Source organism: Eubalaena glacialis, chromosome 18 (genome assembly GCF_028564815.1).
Source record: "Eubalaena glacialis isolate mEubGla1 chromosome 18, mEubGla1.1.hap2.+ XY, whole genome shotgun sequence".
NCBI lineage: Eukaryota > Metazoa > Chordata > Mammalia > Artiodactyla > Balaenidae > Eubalaena > Eubalaena glacialis.
The window spans coordinates 29,216,443-29,242,515 of record NC_083733.1 but is presented as its reverse complement, the minus strand read 5'-3'; the positions used below and the strand labels follow the sequence as shown (position 1 = coordinate 29,242,515).

General features: G+C 56.2%; 1 protein-coding gene across 3 annotated transcripts in view; it reads right to left on the bottom strand.

The window, feature by feature from the left end:
• GNAO1 (G protein subunit alpha o1) overlaps positions 1 to 26,073 on the bottom strand; it is a 168,395-nt gene that overhangs the window by 13,185 nt on the left and 129,137 nt on the right. For 2 of the 3 annotated variants that reach the window (XM_061174462.1, XM_061174463.1), the window contains exons 4-6: positions 12,326 to 12,486; positions 7,403 to 7,531; positions 5,440 to 5,569 (exon numbers count right to left, since the gene is read on the bottom strand). In XM_061174462.1, the coding sequence (XP_061030445.1) occupies positions 5,440 to 5,569; positions 7,403 to 7,531; positions 12,326 to 12,486 (420 nt within the window). Of the gene's footprint in view, positions 1 to 1,394; positions 1,549 to 5,439; positions 5,570 to 7,402; positions 7,532 to 12,325; positions 12,487 to 26,073 lie in introns of all 3 variants that reach the window. The other variant, XM_061174461.1, reaches the window with a different exon arrangement.

Sequence of the window (26,073 nt, the reverse complement as noted above, 5' to 3'; positions counted from 1 at the left end):
ACGCCTGCAGGGGCGGGACGGACCCAGCCCCTCGGCACATGGGCACAGGCCACCAGGCCTGGCCTTGAGGGTCTACCTAAATCTGGGCCGGAGGTGAGGGAGAGGGTCCCTGGGACCTCGTCAGCACCAAACGGCCTTGGTGACTGACTCACCTTGCTTCTTTCTGCTACACCATGGGCCACAGCCCAGGTCACCTAGGGCGGGATCCACAGACCCCCAATTTAGATACGGCTAAAAGGAGGCTGACTGGCGGGTGTGAGGGGTGCTGAGCCCGGCCCACCTCTGGCTGCATGCTGCTGGGGCCTGACCCACGGGCTAGGCAGCCTGATCTCGAGGAAGGGGAGACAGAGTGAGCCGTGCTGCTTGTCTGGCTCCAAGCCATGGCCCCCACGTCCACTCTCGGGGAACTGGGGTTCAGCCCGGAGGCTTACCTACCAGGCCCACCTTGTTGGGACTCTGTCTACCCTTGTGCTCTCCAGCCGGGGGGCTGGTCAGGCTGGGGATGCCCGCTTTTGCTTCCACTCGCCTCTCTGACCAGGCCCTGGCCATCCTGAAGAGCCAGTGAGCCCGTGGGCTATTCCAGGCACCCTGATGCTCCATGGGGGCCCTGGCCAGGCTGCCCACCCACCCACAGTCAGGTAAACCCACGGCAACATTAACGGAGGTGGCCTCCGTCATCCTCAGCACCCTCCGCAGGGAGGCCCTGGTCTCTGCTGCTTGTGAAGCTCTCTCACGTTCAATAGGCCATTTGAATCGTATAACTACCCGTATGGGGGTGCTGTCACGATACTTTTTACAATCACAGTCATAAGAGCAATAGCAAATGTTTAGTGAGCACTTACTATGCACCACCTGCCATGCTAAGCCCTCCATGCTTCTTAGCTCACTTTGTCCTCTGGCAACTCTGGGAGGGAGGGTGGATAATCACAGTGATTGTTCCCATCTCACAGACGTGGAAACGGAGGCTCTGAGAGGTTATGTAACGTGCTGTGAGTGGCAGAGTGGGGGCACGAACCTTGGGCTGTCTGACTCGAAGCCCCAATCTTCAACCCCATCATCATCTTGGTAGTGCCATTTTACTGATAAGCTCTATTTACAGATGGCCAAGCTGAGGTCCAGAGGTTGCTGAGATCACACAGCTCGTAAGTGGCAGAGCCGGGATTCCAGCCCTGCTTCCCCTGACCAGGATGCCCCAGCTGGTTGCCCCACCCCCTCGCAACAGCACGTTGTGGGGAAGGGAGGGGACCCGCCTTCGGTTTTGTGTTGGATTCTCCAGGGCAGAATCTGGTGTGTCCGCAGAGCATGGTGAAGGGGGACTGAGCTCTCTCAGGAGCTGGTGTGGCCCGAGCGGCTGCGTGGCCCCTGCGGTCCCCATGGGGAGTGGCAGTCTCTACCTGTGTACTCAGGAAAGCAGATGGTTAGCGGGGACTTCTTGATCTTCTCTTCGAATATGTCCTTCTTGTTAAGAAACAGGATGATGGACGTGTCCGTGAACCACTTGTTGTTGCAGATGCTGTCGAAGAGCTTCAGCGATTCGTGCATGCGGTTCTGCAACAGAGTGGAGAGGCAAGTGAGGGCTGGCGGTGCCCGGGGCCCTGACCCACCGCGGCCAGTGACAAAGCGGGACAAGCGAAGGGAAGGTCCACCAACACGGCTGAAGGCACCACCAGGGACGGAGACAGGAGGATCCACAGGACAAGGATATGGTCCCTGCTGCATTCCACACGCAGGTGGGGGGTGGAGCAGGGCACAGGGTGGGGAACGCTGCCCGCCCACTGAAGAGGGCTGACCCGGGCCGGGGCAGCGAGGTCACCGGAGGGACTCTAGCCCGTGGAGAGGACATGCACCATGCACGCGGGGGCAGGGGCCGCGCCACCATCCACACGTCCACACGGGACCTCGGGCATGCAGATTTCTCTACCGGGGTCTCATTTGGTTTCGCCAGCAGGGGTGGGAGGGTGCACGCATTCAGTTGGGAAACATTAACCGAGGACCAAGAGATCCTCGAATTAATCCAGAGTTGGAAGCAGACACCAGGGGGACAGCGTCGGGGGAGTGATCTTGCTGTGGCCTTGGTGTGGTTGGAGGCTGGGTGGGTTGGCTGGGCCGTGGGGCGGCTCTGGGTGAGCTGCTTATCGAGGCTGGTTTCCCGGCAGAGGGGCCAGAAGAACCCCAAGATGAAAGCCAGCAAAACAGATGAAAACAGAAAGGAAGATAAAAACCCAGCAGAAAACATGAGAGAAAGAAAGAGAAAAAAAAAAGCAAAAAACAAAATTGGTTCAACCGGTCTCGGGCCAGGAAGTCAAAGCTGGTCCCTCGGAGGCCCCCGTGCAGGCTCCGGAGGCCACGGCCACCCTGGGGCTGTGGACTGCGTGGCTGAAGATGGAAGGCGAGGGTGGGGAGGACCAGCCTAAGCCGAGTGGCTGGTGAGGAGTGTGGAACGCGGGAGTGGGGGGCAGGCTTCACAGCAAAGTCACCCGGCGGTGCCCTGGGAACCTGCTGCTTTCAACTCTTAGCTGATGGTATCAACTGGAAGGAGGTGCTTCATACCTGCCCGACTTGGAGGGTCTCTCAGAATCTGCTCATGGTTTTGGCCTTGGTTTGGCAAGTTAAGGCCCTGCAGGTGACGGTGACGGCACCGGCGCTGAGAAGTTGTGGCAGGTGAGGCCCGGGGCCGCTGGGGTCCAGGCCGCAGCGGGCAGGGTGGCCGGCCGGTGGGCGGGCAGCCACTAGCCCCAGGGGTCCTGGCTGAGCTCCAGGAGCCTCCAGACACCTTTCTCTCAGGCAGCCTCAATTTTCGCCCCAGGCTTGGGAGGGAGGGGCAGGGCCGACCGGAGAGGAAGGTGGAGGACCAAGGACTGGTCAGCAGGGTGGAGCTCTTGCCTCGCGGGGGCAGGGTGTCCTCGTCCCATAGCTTGTCCTTGAGCCGCGTGCCTGGACAGAGCCATCCCACAGCTGCCGTCTGCTGAGCGGAGAGTGCTGAGGGCAGGCACTCTGGCAGCTCCGAGCCTGCTGGTCCTCACAGCCGCCCAGAGGCTGCTCTGCCACGGGCTTCATTTCACAGAGGAGCAGGCGGAGCGGCTGCCATGCTCACCAGCGGCAGGGGGCGGGGCCAGACCCCGGGCCACATCCGCCCGGACCCCCAGCTGCCCAACGCTGCCGCCTGGCCCTGGACACACAGGCGTTTTGCTCAGCTCTACGGCGCTGTTCTTGCTGTCATCGTGGCAATGAGCCGCATTTGTGGGCTCTTGTTAAGTGGTAAAGCCGACTCCCGTGCCCTGGAGGGGCTGCTGCTCTTTCCTGGGTGGACGGAGCCCCAGGAAGAGCCTGCTCCTGGCTGTGGCCCCACGTGCTGTTGCTTCCCCAAGGTCCTCTGCTCCAGCCCTTGTGAAGAAGGGCGGGGAAATGGGGGACAAGGAGGGAGATGGGAGAGAGACAGTAAAGGCAGGAAGGCGAGAAGGAAGGTGCCCCAGGACGGGCCCTGCTCCGGAGCGAGGGCTGCCTGGGCGAGCAGACCAGAGAGGCCATCCGAGCATGAGGCTTGGCACCTGTCCGTGTTTAGTGGAGACCCGAGGGCCATGGAGCTTGGGACCCCGTGGCTGTCAGACCCGCCCAGACGTCCCTCTGCTCTGCCTTGTGCTCCAGAGGTGAGTGCGAGCCCCTGCCCAGGGATGATGGGCCTGGGACTTGGGATGGAGCTGAGCGGGTCCCCGGGGAGAGGCCTGGGGCCCTCGACACCCCAGTGCTTCAGTTTCTTTGAAACCCACGGCAGGATCAGCTTTTTGCTCACTGCACCAGCCCTGCTTCCCACTCCCAGGCGCTGCAGGAAGAAAAGATGAGCCACCTGGATCTCAGACCACGTGAGTGGCCAAGTGGACCGTGAACAGTGGGTCCAAAAGGACAGTCAACAACGGACCAGTGAGAGATGTGCCGGGGCAGTCCCTGCATGCGGGTGCCTTGTGGGGGCAGCAGGAGCCAACCTTTGGGGCTTTGGGGTGGTCAGTGGGTCCAGGTCTGGTGATCTTAGACGCCACAGCCAGCTGAGGCCACTGAGAATGATTACGGCGTTACCAGAAAGAGCTGCACAGCTGGGGCCCCAGAGACTCGCCCTGGAACAAGGCAGGGCTTGGGGGGCTTTGCTGATGCCTAACTCAGGAGTGTACCTGGGACTGAAGGAGAAAGGGCAAGGGGGACAAGCCAGCACGTGGCGCGAGTCCGGATCATCCACCTGGCCAGCGGCCCTGGCCCCAATCTTCCCACAGCCTCATCGCTGCATAAGTCCCGCAGGACGGCGGCTCCTCCTCCCCACAGCACTGCACCCCAAAGCTCAGCAGATGTTCGCAGCAGTCCCGAGGGACCAGCAGGCAGGACTGACGAGGAGACAGGCCCAGAGAGAAGACAGGCCTTGCTCAAGGCCCACCGTGACGAGCCTAGCCCCAAACCCTCAGTGCCAGGGCTCTGTGCCTGCTTCACACAGCAGGAGCTAATGATCGCCAAAGGTGTGACCCCACAGCCCAGGAGCCCTACCGCGGCAGGTGTTTGTCTCCGGAGAACCCGTGGTGCGCCAGGCCAGTGCTCGGCTTTCCCTGCAGGCTCTGCAGCAGGCCCACCTCTCCACGGGCAGCTCAGTGGGCCCCCAGCTCAGCACAATCCCCGGTGACAATACAACCACCAGCTCGGCGCAGCTGTGCCAGAAACGGTTCCAAGTACTTCTCGCGGATTCTCACTCCATTGCCCAGGCCCCACTAGGCAGGTACTATGGTTACACCCCTTTGACAGCAGACAGTAACCGAGGCAGAGAGGGTGCTGCCTGAATTCAGCAGCAAACCAGGCCCAGGCCCAGCCCAGGCCCAGAGAAAGGCCGCGCCCTCTCCAGGTGAGGGCCCCCCTCTGAAGCCAGCCTGGCAGTTCTCTGAGGCCCCAGACTGAAGACGCATTGACGGGAGGTGGGAACCTGGGCTGGCATCCTCCAGGGGAGGGGCCCGCGCCCTCGCTGTCACTCGCCCACATGCCATGTCCCGTTGCCCTTCCGGCTGCCAGCCCCGTCCACTGCTCAGGGAGGGCTGTGAGGGCTAAGAACCGCTATTTCTGTCTTACGTACATTCTTGCTCGACTGCACCCTGATCTTGTTTAGGATTTGCTTAATTTGGTTCTGGCCTGACGGCCTCTGTGACTCTGCTGAATTTATTAAAGAGGCACGTACTGCCCGAGACCCAGAGTCTGCAGAGACGTTTATCACCAGTCTGCATGCAGCCTCTGAGCAGGGTGGCCTATGGCTGCCTTTGCTGCATCGGCATCACGAGGCGTCTGCCCGGCAACGAAGTCAGAAGAGAGAGCCCGGGCGCGGCCTGGCCAACAATGGAATCCCCGGCCACCGCAGCCAGCCCCACCCGAGAGCCGCCTTGGGCCACTGAGGCCAGGCGGCCCAGGGCCACTCACCGTGGTCTCGTCTTCGTGGAGCACCTGGTCATAGCCGCTAAGTGCGACGCAGAAGATGATGGCCGTGACGTCCTCGAAGCAGTGAATCCACTTCTTGCGTTCAGATCGTTGGCCCCCGACGTCGAACAGCCTGCAGGGGAGACAGGGAAGCTGCACGTGGTGGGCGGTGGGGCCCCGGCCGGTGTGCGGACGCTGGTCAAGCAGGCGGCGTCGGGGAGGGGGCTGTACCCGCAACGAGCCTCCCAAGGAGCCTCGCTCCGGGCGCTGAGGGCCGACCGCCGCGTCCCCGGGGCAGGGTGGCTATCACTGCTTCTGCCCCACGACTGGGCTGTGCTCCCACACCGAGACTCGAAGACCTGCCCTTGCATCTCAGGACTTTTACTAACGCCTCTGCGAGGTCCTCCTCTCAGGGTAACACGCACATCCTGTCCCTGGCTTTCTGAGCGTGTCTGTTCACGTCTGTGGGCTGTGAAAACTCCAGAGCAGCCCAGGAGGGAGGGAGGCGGGCAGGGACCGTCACCTGCTACGTGGAGGGACAGTGAGGCCCCAAGGGATTAAGTGCCCAGGGTCCCGGCAGGAGTTGGTGTGGTAGAGATGGGGTGGGACCCAGGTCTGTCTGTCTGCAGACAAAGCCTCTGCTCTGTGCCTCCCCTCCCTCTCAGACACCATCCCCCAGGGGGCAGGAGGGCCGTGGGGGGAGACTGTGGCAGGTGCGGCTTGGTTCCTGGAAGGAAGAGGTCAACCTCACACCTAACGCCCTGAATGAAGGTCCACTGCCTCCTAGGCCCGGGAGATCTGCTGGCACACAGCTGCCGGGGTGGGCTGGGCCCTGACCTCCCGACAGAGGAGAGTAACCGCAGGCAGAGCCCAGAGTGGGCCTGGAACAAGGAAACAGGCCTTGTACTCGTCCCATCACCGCCTCCCTTGGATCCTGCTTCCCCATCTGAAATGCTGGGCATAGGCTGATGGTCTCTGCGGCCCCTCCACAGCGCTTATGCTCTGACTCTGCAGGCCGGGCAGCCCCGAGCCCAGCCCCGCACCCTCTGCCCCCGAGGGCTGAGGCGGGAGAGACTGGAGAGAGTAGGGGGCAAGAGGCACCTTGTGGGGCCTCAGTGGCCATCACTACGCTCCCCAGGTTCAGGGGAGGCCTAGAGGCCCGTGTGCCCAGTGAGGCTCGTGCGGCCCTGCGGAGATAGAGACAGAACTTCAGCGCCCTCTGTCTCAGTGGGAGTGGGCAGGGGCTGGGCCGTGGGCTGGCCAGGGGTCCTGGAGTCCAGCCCTCCCAGGGCGGGCAGGGGGCCAAGAAGCAGCCTTACACAGGCCACTCCTCCTGTTCCACCTGACACCTGGAAACCACACATGGGAGGCAGGTAGGGGCAGGACAGCGGCTCCCAGGCCTCAGTGCATGGAGGCTGCCCCAGGTGGCGCCACAAACCTCCAGCAGGGCCTGTTCTGAGGCGCTCAGGCCCCTGGACTTGAGCTGTGTTCTGTGCTTGGGGGACAGCCTTACTCCTCCCAGGCCTCGGTTTCCCCAAGTGTACCCGGAGAGAGTGGGTCAGCTGATCTCCAAACCCTCTCCAGCTCTGAGATGACATGGGTCCTGGGGTTGCACACATGTCGCTTGGGTTCACCCACCTTACTCCCCACCCCTCTCACAAGGTGGCCTCCAAGGGGCCACCTAGGTGATCCCCCCTCCTCCTCCTCCTCCTCAGAAATCACCCAAGGACAGGACTCCCCTCCTTTGTCCGCTTAAATCTTCCCTGTTCCTCAGAGCCCCACTCCAGGACCCCTCTTCCAGGAAGCCTCCCCGCTCACCCCAGCCCCTGAACTTGGTGTAAGAGAGGCACACACACAGGCCCCTTCTCCTATCTAACTGCCTGTCCCAACTTGAACGCTCCCTGAGGCAGGCTTTGCCCATCTCTTGGCACCCTCGCCAGGGCTCGGGAGCCTCCCTGGGCCTCACCTGAAGTGGAGGTTCTTGAATGTGAAGTGGGTTTCTACGATGCCAGTGGTTTTGACCCTGGTTCGGAGGATGTCCTGCTCGGTGGGCTGGTAGTCGGCAGCCCCGATCCGATCCAGGCTGTCCAGGTAGCTGGGGATGGCAACACACAGGGGACCATAGACCAGGTGCTGGGCACCGCCTTCCCCGAGAGCCAGTCCTGACCTGTGGAATGATGGCACCACCCCGTCCAGGGCCAGGTGTGGGGAAGCAGCTGAGGAAGAGAAGCTCACGTCCCGGCCGCATGCGCTCAGAGCCTCTGGCTCAGACCGAGGGCTACGCGCACGGTTCCAGGCACACTGACAAGGCTGAATCTTTAAATGAGACTAACATGTTTATAATAGTGTTTGTCGTTTCTTCATCTTAAAATAATAATGGGCAACAGTTAGGTTCTAGTCTTTATATGCATCATCATGTTTCATCCTTAATTTCCTGAGTTAAATGTACTATTTCATGGATTAGAAAACTTATGTTTTCTAATGAAGGTGAGTGCCTTGCCCAGCTGTGAGCCAGGGATTGGGATTCCACCTCTTAACAGTTCCCTATGGGGCTTCCCAGAGGCCCCTGGAACCTCCGCCTGCCTCTTCCATGCTCCTTAGGGTTTATCAAGGGGGCCATCGCATCGCCCCATATGGTGCTCCTGGAAGGGAGGCTCAGAGGTCACACAGCCAGGCAGGGGCGGGGCCTTGCTGGGATCCAGGTCTTTGGCCTCAGAGCCCCTCCCACACCACCACTTGCTCTGTAGACAGACCAGGCCTCTGCACTTCGCCCGCCCAGGCCATGCACTGGGAAGGGCTTTAGGGGTCGGTATGGGTTAGGTTTGAACCCTAAGCCAGCTTGGGATCCAGGAAACCAGGAAGGAGGGAGCTCGGTCAGGCTGGCAGGAAGATTCAATGACCCACAGAGCCAGCCGGGCTACCCATCCCTGTGCGGGGAGAGCCCCACACACAGCCCATGGGAAGCAGCCCTGAGGGCCTGAGTCATGGCATGACGTGGGGTCTCAGGCTGCGCGTGGAGGGGCTGTGCTTTATCGGCACCTGCCCTGGGACCCGCTGGGGGACTGGCTCCCCAACTTGTGGACGTCCACAGGGTTGGGAAGGGTAGATGCCTTCACCAAGGAGGGTGTCCCTTGGTAAACCAATAACCCAGGCTGCCTCAAATCCTTGTGAGAATTCTCCCTAAGGAAATAAAGCCGACGGTGTGTTCCCAGGCTCAGGGAAGGCAAGCCTGGAGCCACACTCTTAGAAAGAGGACACTGCTGGAACTCGAGCCCGGGTCTGCCTGACTCCAAAGCCCGTGCTCTTAAACTGGCCTCCAGGCCTCCTCTCCCCTGTGGAAGGAGAGAGGCTGAGGCAGCAGAGCAGACCTGAAAGCTCTGGCTGCTGCAGCCTCCTCTCCAGGCCCGTGGGCATCTGGGCAGTCTCTGACCTCAGCCTGGAGGGCCCCTCCCAGCCCTTCCCAATCCTCCCAAACCCTCTGTGCATGCCCCTCCCCAAGCTCCCACTGCCTCTGCTTAGAAGCTGTGTTGGTTTCAAATCGAGCCTCCTCCTGTTGTCTCCAGCTGGAGACCAGGGCTGGGAGCCTCTGGTCTTGGCCTCCATCCCAGCTGGGGAACCCTCCTTTAGACAGACAACCTGGCCCTCTGTCTCTCGGTGCTGGCTGAGCCTCACGCAGGGAGGTGGCCATGGGGGGGGGAGGGTGAGCACAGGGGACGGTGCACCTGCTCTGTGTACTGTCTGCCGACTGTCCTGGGTGCTGGGGGGGCATAGGCCCCACCTCCCCGGAGCCTGTGTTCCTCTTTGTGTGTGTGTGTCTGTGTATGAGGTAAATAACAGATGAGTAAGCTGTACAACATGTCAGGAGGTGATAAGTGTCAGGAGGAAAGAATCAGGCTATCAGTAAGTGGGGAGGCTGGCTGGGGGCAGCTATTTGATATCAGGTGGCTGGGGAAGGCTTGTCGAGCAGGATGACATTCGAGTGGAGACTGAGGAGGTGAGGGGATGAGCCTCTCATGCCCCAGCAGCAGGACCAGGGGGCACAGAGGCCACGCCCTCAGTGGAGGAGGAGCCCAGGCTGCAGGCGCTGGATGGGAGGTGGTGGGGAGGCTGAACACGGGACAGGCTGAACACGGAGCAGGTAGCAGTGAGACTGGAGGGGGTGACGGAGGTGAGGGGGACACAGCACGTAGGCCCCTGAGGTCACTGTAAGGACTTGGAATTTCACTCTGGAAGGCTCTGACCAGAAGAGCGTTGGAATAATGGCTCTGCGGCTTAAGGAGAGCAGATGGGGAGGGGGGGCAGGGAGACCCGAGAGGAGGGAAGGAGAGAACGCTTTGCCAGCCAGCGCTGACCTTTAGTGGGGACCTCGGTCTGGGAAAAAATAATCCTACCAAACCACAGAACTACCTTTTACAGCCCCTGCTGGGATGTGCTCAGGTTTCTGGGTTTCCAGGACCTGTCTCAGAGCCATCATTCAGAAGGGAAAGGGGAGGGCCAGCCGTGTTCACCCGCCCCCGGCGCATGACACAAAGAGACCTGGGTGCCCTGTCTCCCCGAGAGCCCTGGAGCCTCACCGGTAACATGAGAGGACGGGCCAGCTCCCCAGGGCTGGAAGGGGACATGTGGTGACTGAGGCTCTGGGCCTTGGAGAGACACTCACACAGTCTAGGATGTGAGTGGTGCCCCCCGGAGCTGTGCCAGGCGACAGCCCTATTAGGCCTCTCCTTTCTGTCACAACAAATCTACGTTGAACTGTTTCACATTTCGGGCCTCAGCTCTTGTCAGAAGATGAGATTTAGCAGCTGAAACTACAACAGCAAAGCAACCCTGGACCAGAAAGTGTTTAAGGTCCTTCTGAACCTGACTGCCTGTGGGTCCCGCCCTTGCCCTCCTCGGAGCCCCGTCCCAGAGATGACAGAGAGAGGAGGGTGGGTCTCCTCAGCTCAGCTGGGGGGGGGTTGACAAGTACTGACTCAAGTCGTTCATTTCAAGTTATCAAGGTAACCACCAGAAGAACTAAAAATAATCCTGTAAAACTAGCAAAAAACTGGTGGTGGAAGTGGGGAAGAGCAAAGGAAGGAAGGAAGGTCTGACTCCCTCAGCTTTCACAGCTGGAGGTCATTAAATACTATTTATAGTTGGAGGGTCAGGTTTTTCTGGACATCACTGGGACAAGTAAATGGAGATAGTTAACAGTGGGAGGGGAACAGGTCTGGGAGGAGGATTCACTATCAATTTTATACCTTTCTGTATTGTTTAAAAATTTTTTTCCCATGGGCTCATATTATAATTAGTTAAGTGGTAACAATTTAAGTGGGGGGTCACGATTTGATGCCCTGAGGAGCCCCTGAGGGTGGTGGGGGGATGGGAAGGGCCTGGACTTGGGCCGAGCAGTGGGCAGGGAGGGGGAGAGGAAGGGGGGTACTCTCTCCAGGCCTGAATGGCTGTGCGTTGAGGGGGAGACCTGGGTTGAGGTTTGTGACTTGAGTGTACAGAGAGAGGTGTGGACTTGAACCTTTGGGCTCGCACCCCTGGCCCACCAAGGTGTCCTGGGGGCTCATCAGTGGCTGGGGCCTGGGTCGCTACCACCTGGGACTCACGGGACCCAGGCACCTGCCCCGTGGACAATCTAGGTGTGCACAGATGGGAAAAGACAAGTCCCTGGTTTGTTAGCTGTCGTCACAGCCCATGGCAATGTCCCAGCATCCATTAGTGAGCGCTGTTTTCTTGGTGTTAGCCTCCGCTACATCAGCACCGTGGAGACCAGCGTTTCTTCATCTTGGCAATACTGACATTTTGGGTCAGGTAATTCTTTGCTATGGAGGACTGTACAATGTGTCTGTAGGAAGTCAGCAGCATCCCTGGCCTCTACCCCACTAGACGTCTGTAGCACCACCCTAGTCAGGACCATCGAAAATGCCTCCAAACATTGCCAGTGTCTCCTGGGGGCAAAGTGGCCCCAGATGAGAAGTGCTGGTGAGGAAGCTGAGCAGATCAGTGTCGGAGCACACGTGTCCTAAGATAGTGGGGTTTAAGCCCAGAGGCTCCCACTGAAAACCTGGACACGAGACTAAAAGCGGGTGCGTTTCCTGGAAGCTGGAGTGCAATCCCAATGTCTTCAAAACAGAAGGCGTGTCCCCGACCACCACAGACCATTCCCAGAGGCCTGGAGCCCCCGATCTAGGGGCCAAGGGCATGTAAACTTCCAGACGCCTGGAGTGACAAGGCTGCAGCGGGCAGTCCTGTGATCCCCTGTCACTCCCTCTGCCTTCCCCTCTCCTACCCCTCCAGCCCTCTCTGGCTTTCAGCTGCTTCACCCCCTCTCCTCGCCTGCCCCACTGGGCCCCTCTCTGTCCCCTGTCCTTTTCTTCCCCTTATTAGTTATAGCACAGTATTAAAGTGTATGTTTGATTATTTATTTTACTTAGCTGATGGGTTATATATTCCTTATTTTTAATTTTAAAGATAGAGGAATGGAAAGGGTATTATTTTCTCAAAAAGAAGACAAAAGGGCACCATGTAAGTTATCTTCTGTCTATGTCGCCCTTGATTTGTACTTATGGGGTCAAGGGTTCTCCAGGGGGCACAAACGCTGCTACACTGACAATCTTCCTTCTGGAGGGCCAGGCCCCCTCCAGAGCAAGCAGGCAACGGCCCCCGGGCCTCTGGGAGCCCTGTTGTCGGCTTGTGCCCCCCACCTCCCTGGCCTCCTTCTCATCCCGGGGGCAGGAGGAGAAGCCCCTTCTCCTTCCTTCCTGACACCCGAGGCAGAACACCTCACAGCGGTTCCCACCTCAGCAAGGACGCCTCCTGGCCCCACCGGCCCCAGCCCCTTCCACGCCCGCACTGCTGCCCCGCTCTCGGCCTCCCGCCTGCCTGGGACACTCACTATTTGGCGGAGTCGTTGAGCTGATACTCGCGGGACCTGTTGAAGCACTCCTGGATCCCTGAGTCGCCCCAGAGTCGCATCATGGCGGAGAGCAGCTCTGGAGAGAAGGGCTCCGTGTCTTCCATTCGACTCACCACGTCACACACCATCTTGGCATCGGCCTGTGAGGAGACATGGACGGCGGCTTTGAGGCCTCGGTGGGGACAGAAGCCCCGGCCGGGCACCTGCCAGGGCACCGGGACAAGGGCTCAGCCCTAGGCCTGGTCAGGGAGAGGGGAAGCGACAGAGGGTCCTTTACTCAAGGGCACGGTAATCATTACTTGACGGTTGCTCCACTCTCGAGCCCTTTCAACCCTGCCGCCCTCCAAGTGAGCCAGAGACCCAGGCTCCCCAGCCTGCGGCACGCGGCTCAGGAAGCGAGTGGAGGTGCTGGAAACCTGCAGGTGTCCTTCGCGGTGGGAGACACGAAGGAGACAAGGTCAACGCCTGGAAGACTTGTAGCCAACAAAACATTCTGCACCAAGGTACGTGGGGCCAAAGCCTTCTGTGGAGACTTCCGGAATCAAGCTGTCCAGCTAAGTAGCTACTTATGTCTCAGAGCCTGTCTACTGCAGAAGGTCAATGGAAAAATGCTGGCACTCTGTCCCCTTCTGCCTGCTTGCCCTGGGAAGGAAGCCACAACTGGCCTGGACGCCAGCAGGCCATGCCCATGATGCTGGCCCGGATCTAGCTCCCTAGGGACAGTGTCCCAAAGACCTCAGCCCTCGGATTCCCAGAGTCACCCCCAGCTGACAGGGAGGGCTGCCCACCAGGAGAGCGTGGGTCCCCGTCCAACTAGGAGATGAGTTTCTTCAGCACCGGAGCCTCCCCTGGGGGCAGCCACCTGCAAAGCTGGCCCTGGGACCCAGGCGTTGGATGCCTTAGGCAGGCGGTGACTCAGGGATGCAGGAGTGGGTGAGCACAGTTGGTGCCTCCACCTGGGGCTAAAAACAGGCCTGTGAGTCAGGGCCTATGTGCTGATGCTGCTCCTGTGTGCCTGCGTGACCTCGGGAAATCTCAGCCTGCTTTCCCACCTGTGGGGTGACTGTGATAAACCTGGCCAGTTTCCCAGACTTCCTCCTTTGGACCCCTCCTTCAAGGTTCCTGCCTGATCTGTGAGAAGGCAGTCGGGACCTGAGGGGTGGGTAGGGCAAGACTTCCTGCTGGGGGACAGACACCCTCCCACCTAGAGCCACACTATGCCTCAGCCAGGCCACTCAAGGGTGTGGTTTAGAAACCACGGGCCTCCACAAAGCCACTTCGTACTCCTCTGTGTGTGGTCTGGAATTTTGGGAATCCCACTCCAGTGGGATGCAGTGCATGGTTTGGGGAAGGCTGGCCTGGCGCTGTCCTCCCAGCTCCATCTCATCACCGAGGTGTGGCGGAGGTGGGGGTGGGGCAAGGTCCTGTGCTGGCGACACCTCTCTGTCTGCCCTTCTGTTTCCCTCCCGTCTTCCCCAGCTCAGTGCATGCCACAACCATCGGCCCAACTGCTCAAAGACTAGGAGTCATCCTTGATTTTACCACCTCCCTCCCAATGTCCACTTCTCCCCATCTCCTCCTGCACAGCCCTGAGTCTGGCCACCACCGTCTTTCCCCGGCTGCCCCTAGCGCCCTCCCAAGGGTTCCTTGCCTCCCTCTTGCTTCTCTTCAGTCTGTCTGCCACACAACAGCCAGCAGGAGACCGCAGAGAAAGAACCCACAATTTTTTAACTGGGCACACTGATATCCGACTTAAAGACTACATTTCCTTATTTTGCTTGTGGCAAAGATGTGACTATGTGACCCGTTCTACCCATGGAGAGGTAAGCCAAAGTGTAGTGAGGTCTTTGGAGAAGTCTTTGTAAAGGGAAGATGCACCCTTTTTCTCTCACTTCCTCCTTCCTGAAGCCTGTGATGGCTGGAACTCTAGCAGCCAACTTGGATCATGAAGACAAGGTCTACACCCTAGGGATAGTGGATGGGTGATCTAAAAACAGTCAGGTCCTTGACTTTTTTTTTTTTACATTGAAATTAAACTTCTACCTCATTTAAATCACTATTTTCTAGGTCTCAGATATTCACAGTCAAACCTAATCCTAATGGATACAATAACTCTCCCTGTTTAAACTCTTTCAATAGTTTCCCATTATGCCTAAGTTCCAAACTCCTTACTTTGGCCTCCAAAGCCCCTGCCTACCTCTCGGTCCTAACCTCCTCCCACCTTTCCCCCTTCCTGGGTCTCTAAGCACACAGCCTTTCCTTCTGTTCCCCAGGTAGCCAGGGTCACCTCACCTCAGGGTGCTCCACCCATCCAGAGCATCCTTCCCCCGGCTCTTCCCCATCTCAGGTGTCACTGCCTCAGGGAAGCCCTCCTCCACGCCCCAGGCAGAGTCTGCCCCACGGTGCACCAACCACTCCACGTCACAGCTGGCGTTGTATGTGCCTGTTCCGCAGGGCAGGGATAATCTCCTGGCTTTTCACGGCACCCCCGTCTCACAACGCTCTGTACATAGTTGTTGGTGCTCAGCAGCATTTGTGAGACAAATGGCATTTTACTGTCAGGCACGGCCTCGATTTCTCACTCCACCCTCTCTATCTCCCAACTCCTCTCATCTTGTCCATTTCAACAACACTGTGTCTTGTTCAACCATGACAGCAGCTCTGCCCGGTAGCCATCCTGTTTAACAGATGGGGAGACTGAGGCTCAGAGGTGAGGTAACTTGCTCAAGGTCACACAGCTAGTAAGTGGGAGAGCCTGGACCCTAGGTTAACCTCTACTGTGCTCCAGCCAACAGCCCTGGACTTGCATCTCAGACAATGGTGTCCAGCCCAGCCCCCTGAGCAAAGGTAGGGGAGATGGGTAAGGAGGAAGGTAGGAAGGGTCAGGCGTGGCAGGAGGGAAGGGCCTTGCCAATGCACCCTGGAGGACAGTGGCAGCTGTCTGGCTGGGCCAGCCTTGTGGGGGTCAAGCTTAACAAGCAATTAATAGAGCCAGAGGGGGGCCTTGTCCCTTTGTCTTCCTGCCTTTGGGGCCCGGGGGGATGGGGCTCACACTGGGCCTGACCTTCCTGTCCAGGTCCCCTCCTGGGCCAGTGGCGGGGTGGGGGGAGGCATTTTCCAGCACCTTTCCCTCTGCTACAGCCCCCATGGCGCTGCCAACTCTTGCTAGTCAGAGCATGCCCAGCTGTCCCAGCAGCATGAGGTGTGACAAAGCAGACGCATGTACAGAGGCAGAGCCACTAGGTCTGACCTGTGCAGTGTTACTCAGTGGAGGATGCTGGGGCAGTGACCAGCTTCGAGGTGGCAGTGAAGGGCCCGTCCCCTCTGATCTGCTCCATCCTTTTCTGCTGGATGGCTGCCCCCTCCACCTATGTGGCTTCCACTCCCTCCTTTTGGGGCACCAGAACCTCTGCTCGCCTGAAGGAAAGCACTCTTTTCCCCGACTCAGTCTGAGCAGTTTGGGTGGGACTTCCTCCGTCCCATAGTTCCAGCGTGGACACAGGGTCTGGCCCTGGCCAGTCCATCCCGCTGGCCTTAGTGAACAGTTTGGGGTGGACAAAGAATCCAAATTTGTCGGATGAGACTAACCCTACCAGCTCCAGGACACCTGTATAAACTATTAGGAGAGAGAGACCCTCAAAGGAAGGGCCCACCTGAATGTGGAGCCATCACTGAGGAAAGCAGAGCTGAGAGAGGGAGGCACGCCGGGTCCCCATAACATGTCAAAACACCTGGGTCTAGCTGTGCCTGCGGCCACACATACCTCTGGCTTTCCAGCTACCTCAATCAATCCTCTGACTTCTTCTTAACCTAGTTAAAGACATGTTTTTGTTTGCTTGGTTTATTTTTGCACGTGCATCCCAAAGAGTCCTGACAATACACTGCCTGGTGTGCCGAGGCCAATACCAGGCTTACCTCCTCCAGGCAGACCCATCCCATTATTGTGGCCCACACAGTTCCTCTGGCATCGGACTCCCCTCCCCTCTTCCTGTCATGCCCGGGCACATGTCCATGCCCTGGGCACACGTCCACGCCCATGTGCTGCGCTATGTTTCCTGTGGGGGGGGCACTAAGATGCCTTGTGGGCACTGGCCACGTATTGGACACTAGAGGCCATCTGGTGGGCTTCTGGAGACAGTCCTGCAAGGAGCTGAGGGAGGCTGTTCACTGACACCGTGCCTGGCAGGGCCCTGCACGGTCAGGCTGAGTGGGTGCAGGACATTCGTCACTGTATGCCGCTGTCACACACCAGCGTGCCTGGCCCCCAGCCACTAAGTGCCTGTAGTGCCCCAATTACTGCCACTGCCACAGACACCTCACAAATGTCTAACATGCCCCTGCGGGGCACCGCTTCCACTGAGGGTCAGTTAGGGAGCCATCTGCCAGCCCAGGGCTAGGGAAGTGGGCCTCCCTCCCCCCGACTGCCCCCAGCGGCCGAGAGCAAGGGAGGGGCGCTCCCTGCATGTGAGAGAGAACGTGACCGCTGCCCCTCCTCAGACGCACGGGCCTCGGTGGCTTGGGTCTGGCACTTACAAAGTACCCAGTATGCCCACCCCTCCCCGGCCACCATTCTCTACGGGCTGGGGCTGCCCGTGCTGTAACGTCCAGTTCCCATGCCAACCCCCCACCAAGACTCACTCCTTTTCCGACAGCACCCTTTGGTCACCCCTGCCTTGGGGCTCCAGTCCTGCTCCATGCAGCTTTCTAGGGGCTCAGGCCACAGGCTCAAGGCACCACCCAGAACTGGGCTCCTGGCTTGAGCAGGGCCTTAACGTCTCTGGGCTCAGCATCCTACCCTGAAAAATGGGGTGACAGTATCATCATTCTCTTCACAGAGCTGCCGTGTAAGCAGACAGAGAGCACGAGCACAGGGAGGACCCGAGGGGCGGGCCGTGCTGCCGTCCCATCTCCGCAGCTCCCGGGACCAGAGAGAGATGAGGAGGCCAACCTGCCTGCCCTTGGGATGCCTCGGGGTGGGGGCATGGGAAGGGGTGAGACATTTAAGGACATGCTGGGACCCTGCATTTCTGAATGTGAACCACAGGCAAGATGGCATTCTTTTTTTTTGAGTTTTATTTATTTTTTATACAGCAGGTTCTTATTAGTTATCTATTTTATACCTATTAGTGTATACATGTCAATCCCAATCTCCCAGTTCATCCCACAACCACCACCACCCGGCTTTCCCCCCGGGTGTCCATACGTTTGCCTCTATTTCTGTGTCTGTGTCTCTATTTCTGCCTTGCAAACCGGTTCATCTGTACCATTTTTCTAGGTTCCACACATATGCGTTAATATATGATGTTTGTTTTTCTCTTTCTGACTTACTTCACTCTGTAAGATGTGGATGGACCTACAGCCTGTCATAAAAGATGCCATTCTTACGGGTTTTGGATCAGGAGGCTCTGGAGAGGTTATGACTCTCAGGGACACCTGCAGGATTCTTCTCACCATATCAATGATTTAAAATCAGCATTAACATTTCTTTTCATCGGAGCCAGTGTAACCTTTCTGGTTAAATGACATCTTAACGGTGACATGTAGATGTCCTGAAGCTGCTCTAGGTAGAGGTGAGATACTTTGGAAAGCCCCACAACACTAGAGAACCCCACAGAAACCCTAACCATGAGCATCTGGAGAAAGGGGCGGGCAGGGAGAGGAAGCGGCTCATGGAGATGGGGGCATCTCCAGCATTTGGTGGGGCGGGGAGCTCAGCCCAGGGTGCCTCCCAGAAGTGGGCTGCCCTGGGCCAACGCTGGGGAGCAGGGTGCCCAGGGTGGTGATGGGGGCAGCTGCCCCTGTGAACTGACAGTACACAGGGGTCCCTCACTGTGACATGCAGCCCAGGGCCCCCTGCCACGGGGACGTGGACTACTGGGGACTGGCCATGAGTGTGCTTGGGAAGCAGCACCCGCGATCCAGGGGCCTGTCAGTGGGGCTGCCTGCTGGTGTCCAGGGGTGAGGGGTTCTATTTCCAGAAAGCTATCTCTAGTCAGCCAGCTGGTCCTGAGAGCCGAAACCTGTACTATGAGGAGGGGTGTAGGCTCCCATGGCCCACAGGACCCTTCCCGCCTGCCCACTCTGGGCCACAGAGAGCGCCCCTGCACCAGCTTCTCTTGCCCAGTGTCTCCTGGTCACCCTTCTCAGAGACGCAGCAGGTGCCTGCCTGTGCTGTGCCACACCAGGGATGATGGTGGGATGAGTGGTGACCCAGAGAAGCTGGCACTGGCCTGGCTGAGCCACTGGCAATGAACACCACACATCTCTGCTCATACGCCAGGCACTGCAGGGCCTTGCAAGTGCCCCGGTGTATTCATTATCTGGAACTGGGACTGCCAAGTGCATGTTAAACACTTGGGTCTGCAAAACTCCTCCCCTCTCTTCTGAGCAAAGGGGCTTGGAACTAAAGTATGAGAGAGAGCCTTTTCCCTCTCAAGAGAGGAAACGCAAAGGATATGGTGGGGAAGCGAATAGGAATTTTCAGTCAGGTGACCCAGGTTCAAATCCTGGCTCTGCAGCTTTTTAGCTTTGTGACCTTGGACAGACCACTTAACCTCTCTGAGCCTCTGCTCTCTTATTAGTTCCCACCTCACAGGGTTGTTTGTGCAGATGAAAGAGGCTAAATCGACGTGACACAGCTTTGCAACATAAAGAGCCCCGCAAATGCTAGTTATTATAAGCAAAGGTGAGGTCTCTGAGACACAAACAACAAGCTGACATAAAATAAGCCCGCTTTGTACAAGATTTCTCAGGTAAGCATGATAATCTTGATAACAATAATCATAGTAATTATAATAATAACCTTTTCCGTTTGAAGAGCTGCTTTGGATCTTTCAGAGTTTTCCTCCTTCTCTCATCTTTTAGACCAAGTAAAGTGTGACTGTGTGCGTGTACACACACACACACACACACACACACACCCGGTCCTCTAGCTGCAGGGAAGTCTCCATTCTGCCCAGCCCTGCCCTGTGCACTGCAGTAGCCCCAGCTCCCACCAGGGGGCAGGAGTGCACAGGCCAACAGGAGAAGAAGGGCGAGCTGGACAAGCCCAGCCCAACAGACCAGGCAGGGCCAGGCCCAGTGGGCACAGCTGCCTTTCATGGGCTGCTGACTCTGTTCTTCAAGGGAAAGAGACAGAGAGACTCCCAACGCTGGAGGCCCAGCCTGAGTACTGCAAGGTCAGCAGATGGAAAATGGCTGCACGCACATTCTGGGCACTTTGTACATGCTACCCAGGCCCCTGCATCTGAGGAAATGCGGCAGTCACATTCTCTCTTGCACGTGCAGGGGAGTGCCCCTCCCTTCCTGTCTGCCGCTGGGGGCAGTGGGGGAGAGAGGGGCCCCCTCCCTCACCCCTGCTTCCCTGGCCCTGGGCTGGCAGATGGCTTCCTAACTGTGACTCTCAGTGGAAGTGGTGGCCCCCAGGGGTATTTTAGACATCTATGAGGTGTTTTTTGTTAGTGGCAAAACCTGAGGCACTACAGGCACTTAGCAGTTCAGGGCTGGGCATGCTTGGGGCTCTTTCCTCACTTGGACTTAGGAGTACTTCGCAAGGCCTGTGCCTAGAGCACGCTGTCAGGCACAGGGTCTCTGAGGGGAGCGGGGGGACCTCACAGGCCTACCACTTGCCTTAGCAAAGGGAACCTTCCTGGCTCCCCAGAAAGATCCTACAGCAGAACCAAGGGTTGGGTGCTGTTTCTAATCTTGCCTCCTTTCAGCTGTGCCATCCCTTCTCCAGCCATCCATCCACACATCCCTCACCCCCTATCTAGGGTACCTACCCATCCAACATCAGGCATCCACCCACCCATTACATCATCACCCATCAGCCACCCCTGTTCATCCATCAACCAACTCACTCCGACAACCACCCGCCCATCCCTTCACCTCCCTTCTATCCTTCCACAGCGTCTGTCCATCCCTTCATTCTTCATTTGTGCACCCTTTTCATTCCTTTCACTCCTCTTTGATCTATGTAGCCACCCACCCATTCACTCACTTATCCATAGTACACCCACTACCGAGTGGGGTCCCCGCCTTAGGAACTTTCACGTTTGCCAGAAAGAGAAATATTTAGGCATAAGGAGAGACTGTCTGCATCTCCCCAGCCCTGAACACATCACGGGACAACTGCCCCCTTGACGTCCCCTCCCTCTGTCCCATGGTCCCATCTTTGTCAGGAGCCTGGGGCCTTGTAAAAGGAAGACTCTCCCAAGACCTCCAGCTGGGTTCAGAGGATTCCTCAGGGATTTATCTGTCCTAAGCCCTTTTGAAAACCTTCTCTGTTTTGAGCCCAGGCTGCCTCCTGAGGAGGGGGAAAAGACTTGGGTTTTCTAAAGAACCTCATTTTCTGAAGGATCACACCCTTTTCCGTCTCAAAACCATTGGATCTTCCAATTGTTTAGAAGCAGCTTTTCCTTCTGGCTTGCTATGTATCTTCAAGAACCACGGGGTTGTGGGGATGACTTAGGCCCGGGTTCCAGCGCTCACTGGTTCTAGCGCTCGACACCTAAAAGTTTCCACTCAGAAACCATCTGCCAGCCCCTGTAATTGGTTTCCCACCCCTGGCCCTGGCCCAGGTTAAGCAGAAGGAGCCAGTGCTAGACCAGTGAATGTTTGCTCACCACAGGCTGGCTGAGCCCAGGGCTGGGCGCCGGGGATACGGCAGTCAGCAGGATCTGGAAACTGCCCACCCAAGCCTGCTGTCCAGTGGGGGCGTCAGACACATCAACCAAGCTGTGGAGTCCGGGAAGGCTCCTCCAAGGAGGCAGCCACTAAGTAAGGGCCACAGCTCAAGGAGAAACTGGTGCGGACGGGGGATGCGAGAGGGGTATGACTGGGAGCAGGCAGTCGTGGGTCAGCTGTGCCCACAAGGCAGGCACAGTCCAGAGATAGGGCTTCCCTCACGAGGGAATTAAAGGGGAAGCTGAGGGCCTTGCCAGGAAGCAGTGGACCCTGGAGGGCATCAGACACCCCTCCAGCCATCAGCAGGGCCTTTGGACAATGGTGGGCTCAGAGGTCCACGCAGCCCATGGACATTAAATGAAGAACAGCACCCAGCCCGCACAGATGGTCCAGGAGCTCTCACACAGACAGAGTTCAGTGCGAACTGTGTACCCCCAACCCGGGGGAGAGGGCTGGGGGCAGCCTGGGCCCCACTGTGGGCAACTCCGGGATGGAGCCTTACCGAGCAGATGCTAACGCTCCCTGAGTGTGGGTCTGGGGACATTCTCAGGCCCCCGGCCCTTCTCAGGAGGCATGGCTTTCGGCCTTCTCCCCAGCTGTGCTGTTCTTAGGTGAAGCTGCTGCGTGTGTCTCCTAAAACCACCCTGGCAGGGGTTTCAGGGCCAGAGGTGGGTAGGGAGACTGGCGGGTATGGGGCGGGAAACGCTGAGGCCAGTGTAGAAGGGGGCGAGCAGGGCCTGCAGAGGAGGCCGGTGCCCCAGCCAGTGATAGCCGGCCAGAGTGCAGAGGGGTGTCCTAGGTGGGTGACTAGCAGAGATGGGGGGGGTGCAGGACAGCGGCTGTCCTGGGCCCTCTGGGGCAGTGGTCTGTTTATGTCACCACGGCTTCCGATTGCTCCAGATCCCAAGGATGGAGTGGGGAAGCATGCTTGCTTAAAACCCCAATCAGCAACCCCTCTGGAACAGCCTTGGGTGGTGCCACTTTCTCTTGTTGCCCTTCTCCCCTTGGTGGGTCCAGACCTACCAGTCTATACCTCCTGGGAGGCTCTCCTGACGGGGGCCGGGAGGACAGCTGAACCACCAGGCAGGCACTATTCAGTCCAAAATAAACTTTAAGGTGAAAGGGACAGAAATTTCCAAATCCTCATCCTCTGCCTCCTTTCTCCTGAGCTCAACGTCCTGAGATGGGAGAAAAGAACTAAAATTGGATAGGCTAAATTTCTAAGAAACGAACAAGGGCAGAATGAAATTACCCACACAGAGCTCAGTCAAAGGGAAAGAAAAGTGATAATGGACAACCTCGTCTCTTCAGAACACAAAGTGACGATGGTGAATAGTTTAATTGGAGCCGCCTCGGCTGGGAGATATTAGCGACACAATTATGGAAGAGAAAAGATGGAAGCTGAAGCAGCACGTACATGATGGGAGGCCGGCGGGCCCTGGAAACGACAGGTTTGGCTGATGGTGCCTCTCCTTGGGCTTATTCGCTGACACCCCTTCCCTCCTCGTCTCCTCACTGGAGACGTCAGTTCCCGCACCATCCATTAAAGTGATCGGATGATGTTTTGTTTGAAAAGGAGCGAGTCACTTGTTTCTTGGACCTCAGGGACACAGCCTGGGGCAGTGCACCAGGTGTCCACGTTTTGCCTGACTGACCCTGTGACCCTGGGCAAGTCTCATCTGTTTTCGGAGTCTCTGTCCTCAAAGGCACAAGGAAGAGGTTGGCTGGATCAGTGATTCTCAAAGGGTGGCCCACACACCCTTGGGGGTCTCTGAGGGGTCCACAAGATCAAAACTGTTTTCCTAACTCTATGACAATGTTATTGGCTTCTCTGCCTGCACTGATGGTACAAAAGCAAAGGGAGACAAAACCGCAGCCCCTTCGCAGGAAGCAGTGGCACCGAACTGTACCAGCTGCCATTCTGTTCTTTGCCACCGTGCAGTCACAATAAAACCAATGCCAGTTCTACTTAAGAATGTCCTTGAGGAAGTGGTCAAAATTATGAATTAAAAGAATCTCTAGGGACCTCCCTGGTGGCGCAGCGGTTAAGAATCCACCTGCCGATGCAGGGGACATGGGTTCAAGTCTGGGAAGATCCCACGTGCTGCGGAGCAAGTAAGTCCGTGTGCCACAACTACTAAGCCTGCGCTCTAGAGCCCACGAGCCACAACTACTGAGCCCTCGTGCCACAACTACTGAAGCTCACGCGCCTAGAGCCCATGCTCCGCAACGAGAAGACCTCACACTGCAACGAAGAGTAGCCCCCGCTCGCTGCAACTAGAGAAAGCCCACGCGCAGCAATGAAGACCCAACGCCAAAAATAAATTAAAAAATAAATTTATAAAAAAAAAAATAATAATCTCTACCCTGCACGCACGTCTTTTTCATATTCTGTGTGATAAAACAGGAAGTGTGCTGCAAACTGCAGATGATGGTTGTCTGGAGGGAAGGCACTTGTAAGACTGCCCTGCCAGCCCAAATGGTCCCTTGTTTTCACATGACACCACTTTTACTTGAAAGAATGCCTGACAGACAAACAATGGTAATTCAGACTTGGTCTTTGGAAGACATTTTCTAAAAAACCAAGTGAGCCTATCACTTCAATGAAAGCAACTAACAAATTTGTTACCAAAATGGAAACATTCCAACTTTCAAGCGAAAAATCCGAATTCTGGAAATTTGTATTTAACACCATAACTTGACAGCTTCCCAACACCTGAAGACTTTTCTGATAAGATAGATGTTGTTGTTAACAAATGTGAGTTCTTCACATTTTCCACTGAAATACGGCACATTTGGAAGATGTGCATAACTCTGAACCAGTATTTTCCAAATGATCAAAATGATGTTAAAAATCATGCACGGTTGACCCATTCAAAGTGCAAAGTAGACCAACGGATTTTTAAAAAAAGACTTAACTGAGAGGAAGGTACAGAGGTTTCCCATAAAGCCCCTGACCCATGCATGCAGAGCCTCCCCCATTTATTGACATCACTCACCAGAATGGTACACTTTTTTTTTTTAAACCAAAGATGAACCTACACTGACACATTATAATCACCTAAAGTCTGTAGCTAGCCTTTGGGTTCACTCTTGGTGTTGTACATTCCATGGGTTTAGACAAATGTATAATGACATGCATCCATAACTGTGGTATCATACAGAGGATTTTCACTGTCCTAAAAAATCCTCTGTGCTCTGCCTACTCATCCCTCCCTCCCCCAGCCCCTGGCAACCACTGATCTTTTTACTGTCTCCATAGCTTTGCCTTTCCCAGAAGGTCATATAGTTGGAACCATACAGTATGTAGCCTTTTAAGATTGGGTTCTTTCACTTAGTGATATGCATTTAAGGTTCCTCCTTGTCTTTTCATGGCTTGATCACTCTTTTTTTTTTAATGCTGAATAATATTTCACTGTCTGGGTGTTGCCCAGTTTACTTATCCATTAGCCTACTGAAGGACCTTTTGGTTGCTTCTAAGTTTTGACAATTATGAATAAAGCTGCTATAAACATCTGTGTGCAGGTTTTTTGTGCATACGTAAGTTTTCACATCTTTCGGGTAAATATGAAGGAGCATGATTGCTGTATTGTATGGTAGGAGTATGTTTAGTTTTGTAAGAAACCACCAAACTCTTCCAAAGTGGCTGGACCATCTGGCATCCCATCAGCAATGCCTGAGAGTTGCTGTTGCTCCACATCCTCACCAGCATCTGGTGTTGTCAGTGTTCCAGGTTTTGGCCATTCTCAAAGGTGTGTAGTGGTGTCTCCTTGTTGTTTTAATTTGCATTTCCCTGATGACTTATGATGCGCAGCATCTTTTTATTTATTTATTTATTTATTTATTTAGGGCTGTGTTGGGTCTTTGTTTCTGTGCGAGGGCTTTCTCTAATTGTGGCAAGCGGGGGCCACTCTTCATCGCGGTGCGCGGGCCTCTCACTATCGCGGCCTCTCTTGTTGCAGAGCACAGGCTCTAGACGCGCAGGCTCAGTAATTGTGGCTCACGGGCCCAGTTGCTCCGCGGCATGTGGGATCTTCCCAGACCAGGGCTCGAACCCGTGTCCCCTGCATTGGCAGGCAGACTCTCAACCACTGCGCCACCAGGGAAGCCCCTGGAGCATCTTTTAATATGCTTATTGGCTATCCATATATCTTCTTTGATGAGGTGTCTGTTAAGGTTTTCGGCCCATCTTAAAATCAGATTGTTTGCTTTCTTATTGTTGAATTTTAAGTGTTCTTTGTATATTTTGGATAACAGCTCTTTACTGAACATTTCTTTTGCAAATATTGTGTCTGACTCCAAGGATGGTCTTCTTATTCTCTTGAGAGTGTCTTTCACATAACAGTTTTTAATTTTTATGAAGCCCAGTTTATCAATTCTTTCTTTCATGGACTGTGCCTTTGGTGTTGTATCTAAAGAGTCATGGTCACAACCAAGGCCATCTAGATTGCCTCCTAAATTATCTTCTAGGAGTTTTATATGTTCACACTTCACATTAGGTCTATGATCCATTTTGAGTTAACTTTTGTGAAAAGTATAAGGTCTGTGTCCAGATTCATGTTTTTGCATGTGGATGTCCAGTTGTTCCCGTACTGTTTGTTGAAGAGACCAATGGATTTTAATGTAACAGAGTAGGAAATGGTCACTGATATAGTTTCAGATTCTACCCTTTAAGAAACTACTGCTTGGAACTTCCCTGGTGGCGAAGTGGTTAAGAATCCACCTGCCAATACAGGGGACATGGGTTTGAGCCCTGGTCCGGGAAGATCCCACATGCCGCGGAGCAACTAAGCCCGTGCGTCACAACTACTGAGCCCATGTACCACAACTACTGAAGCCCTAGAGCCCGTGCTCCACAACAAGAGAAGCCACTGCAATGAGAAGCCTGTGCACCGCAACGAACAGTAGCCCCCACTCGCCGCAACTAGAGAAAAGCCCACGCGCAGGCTCCTAACGAAGACCTAACGCAGCCAAAACTAAATAAATAAAATAAATAATAATAAAAAAAGAAATTACCGACTGTTCAGTTTTAGTGAATTTCA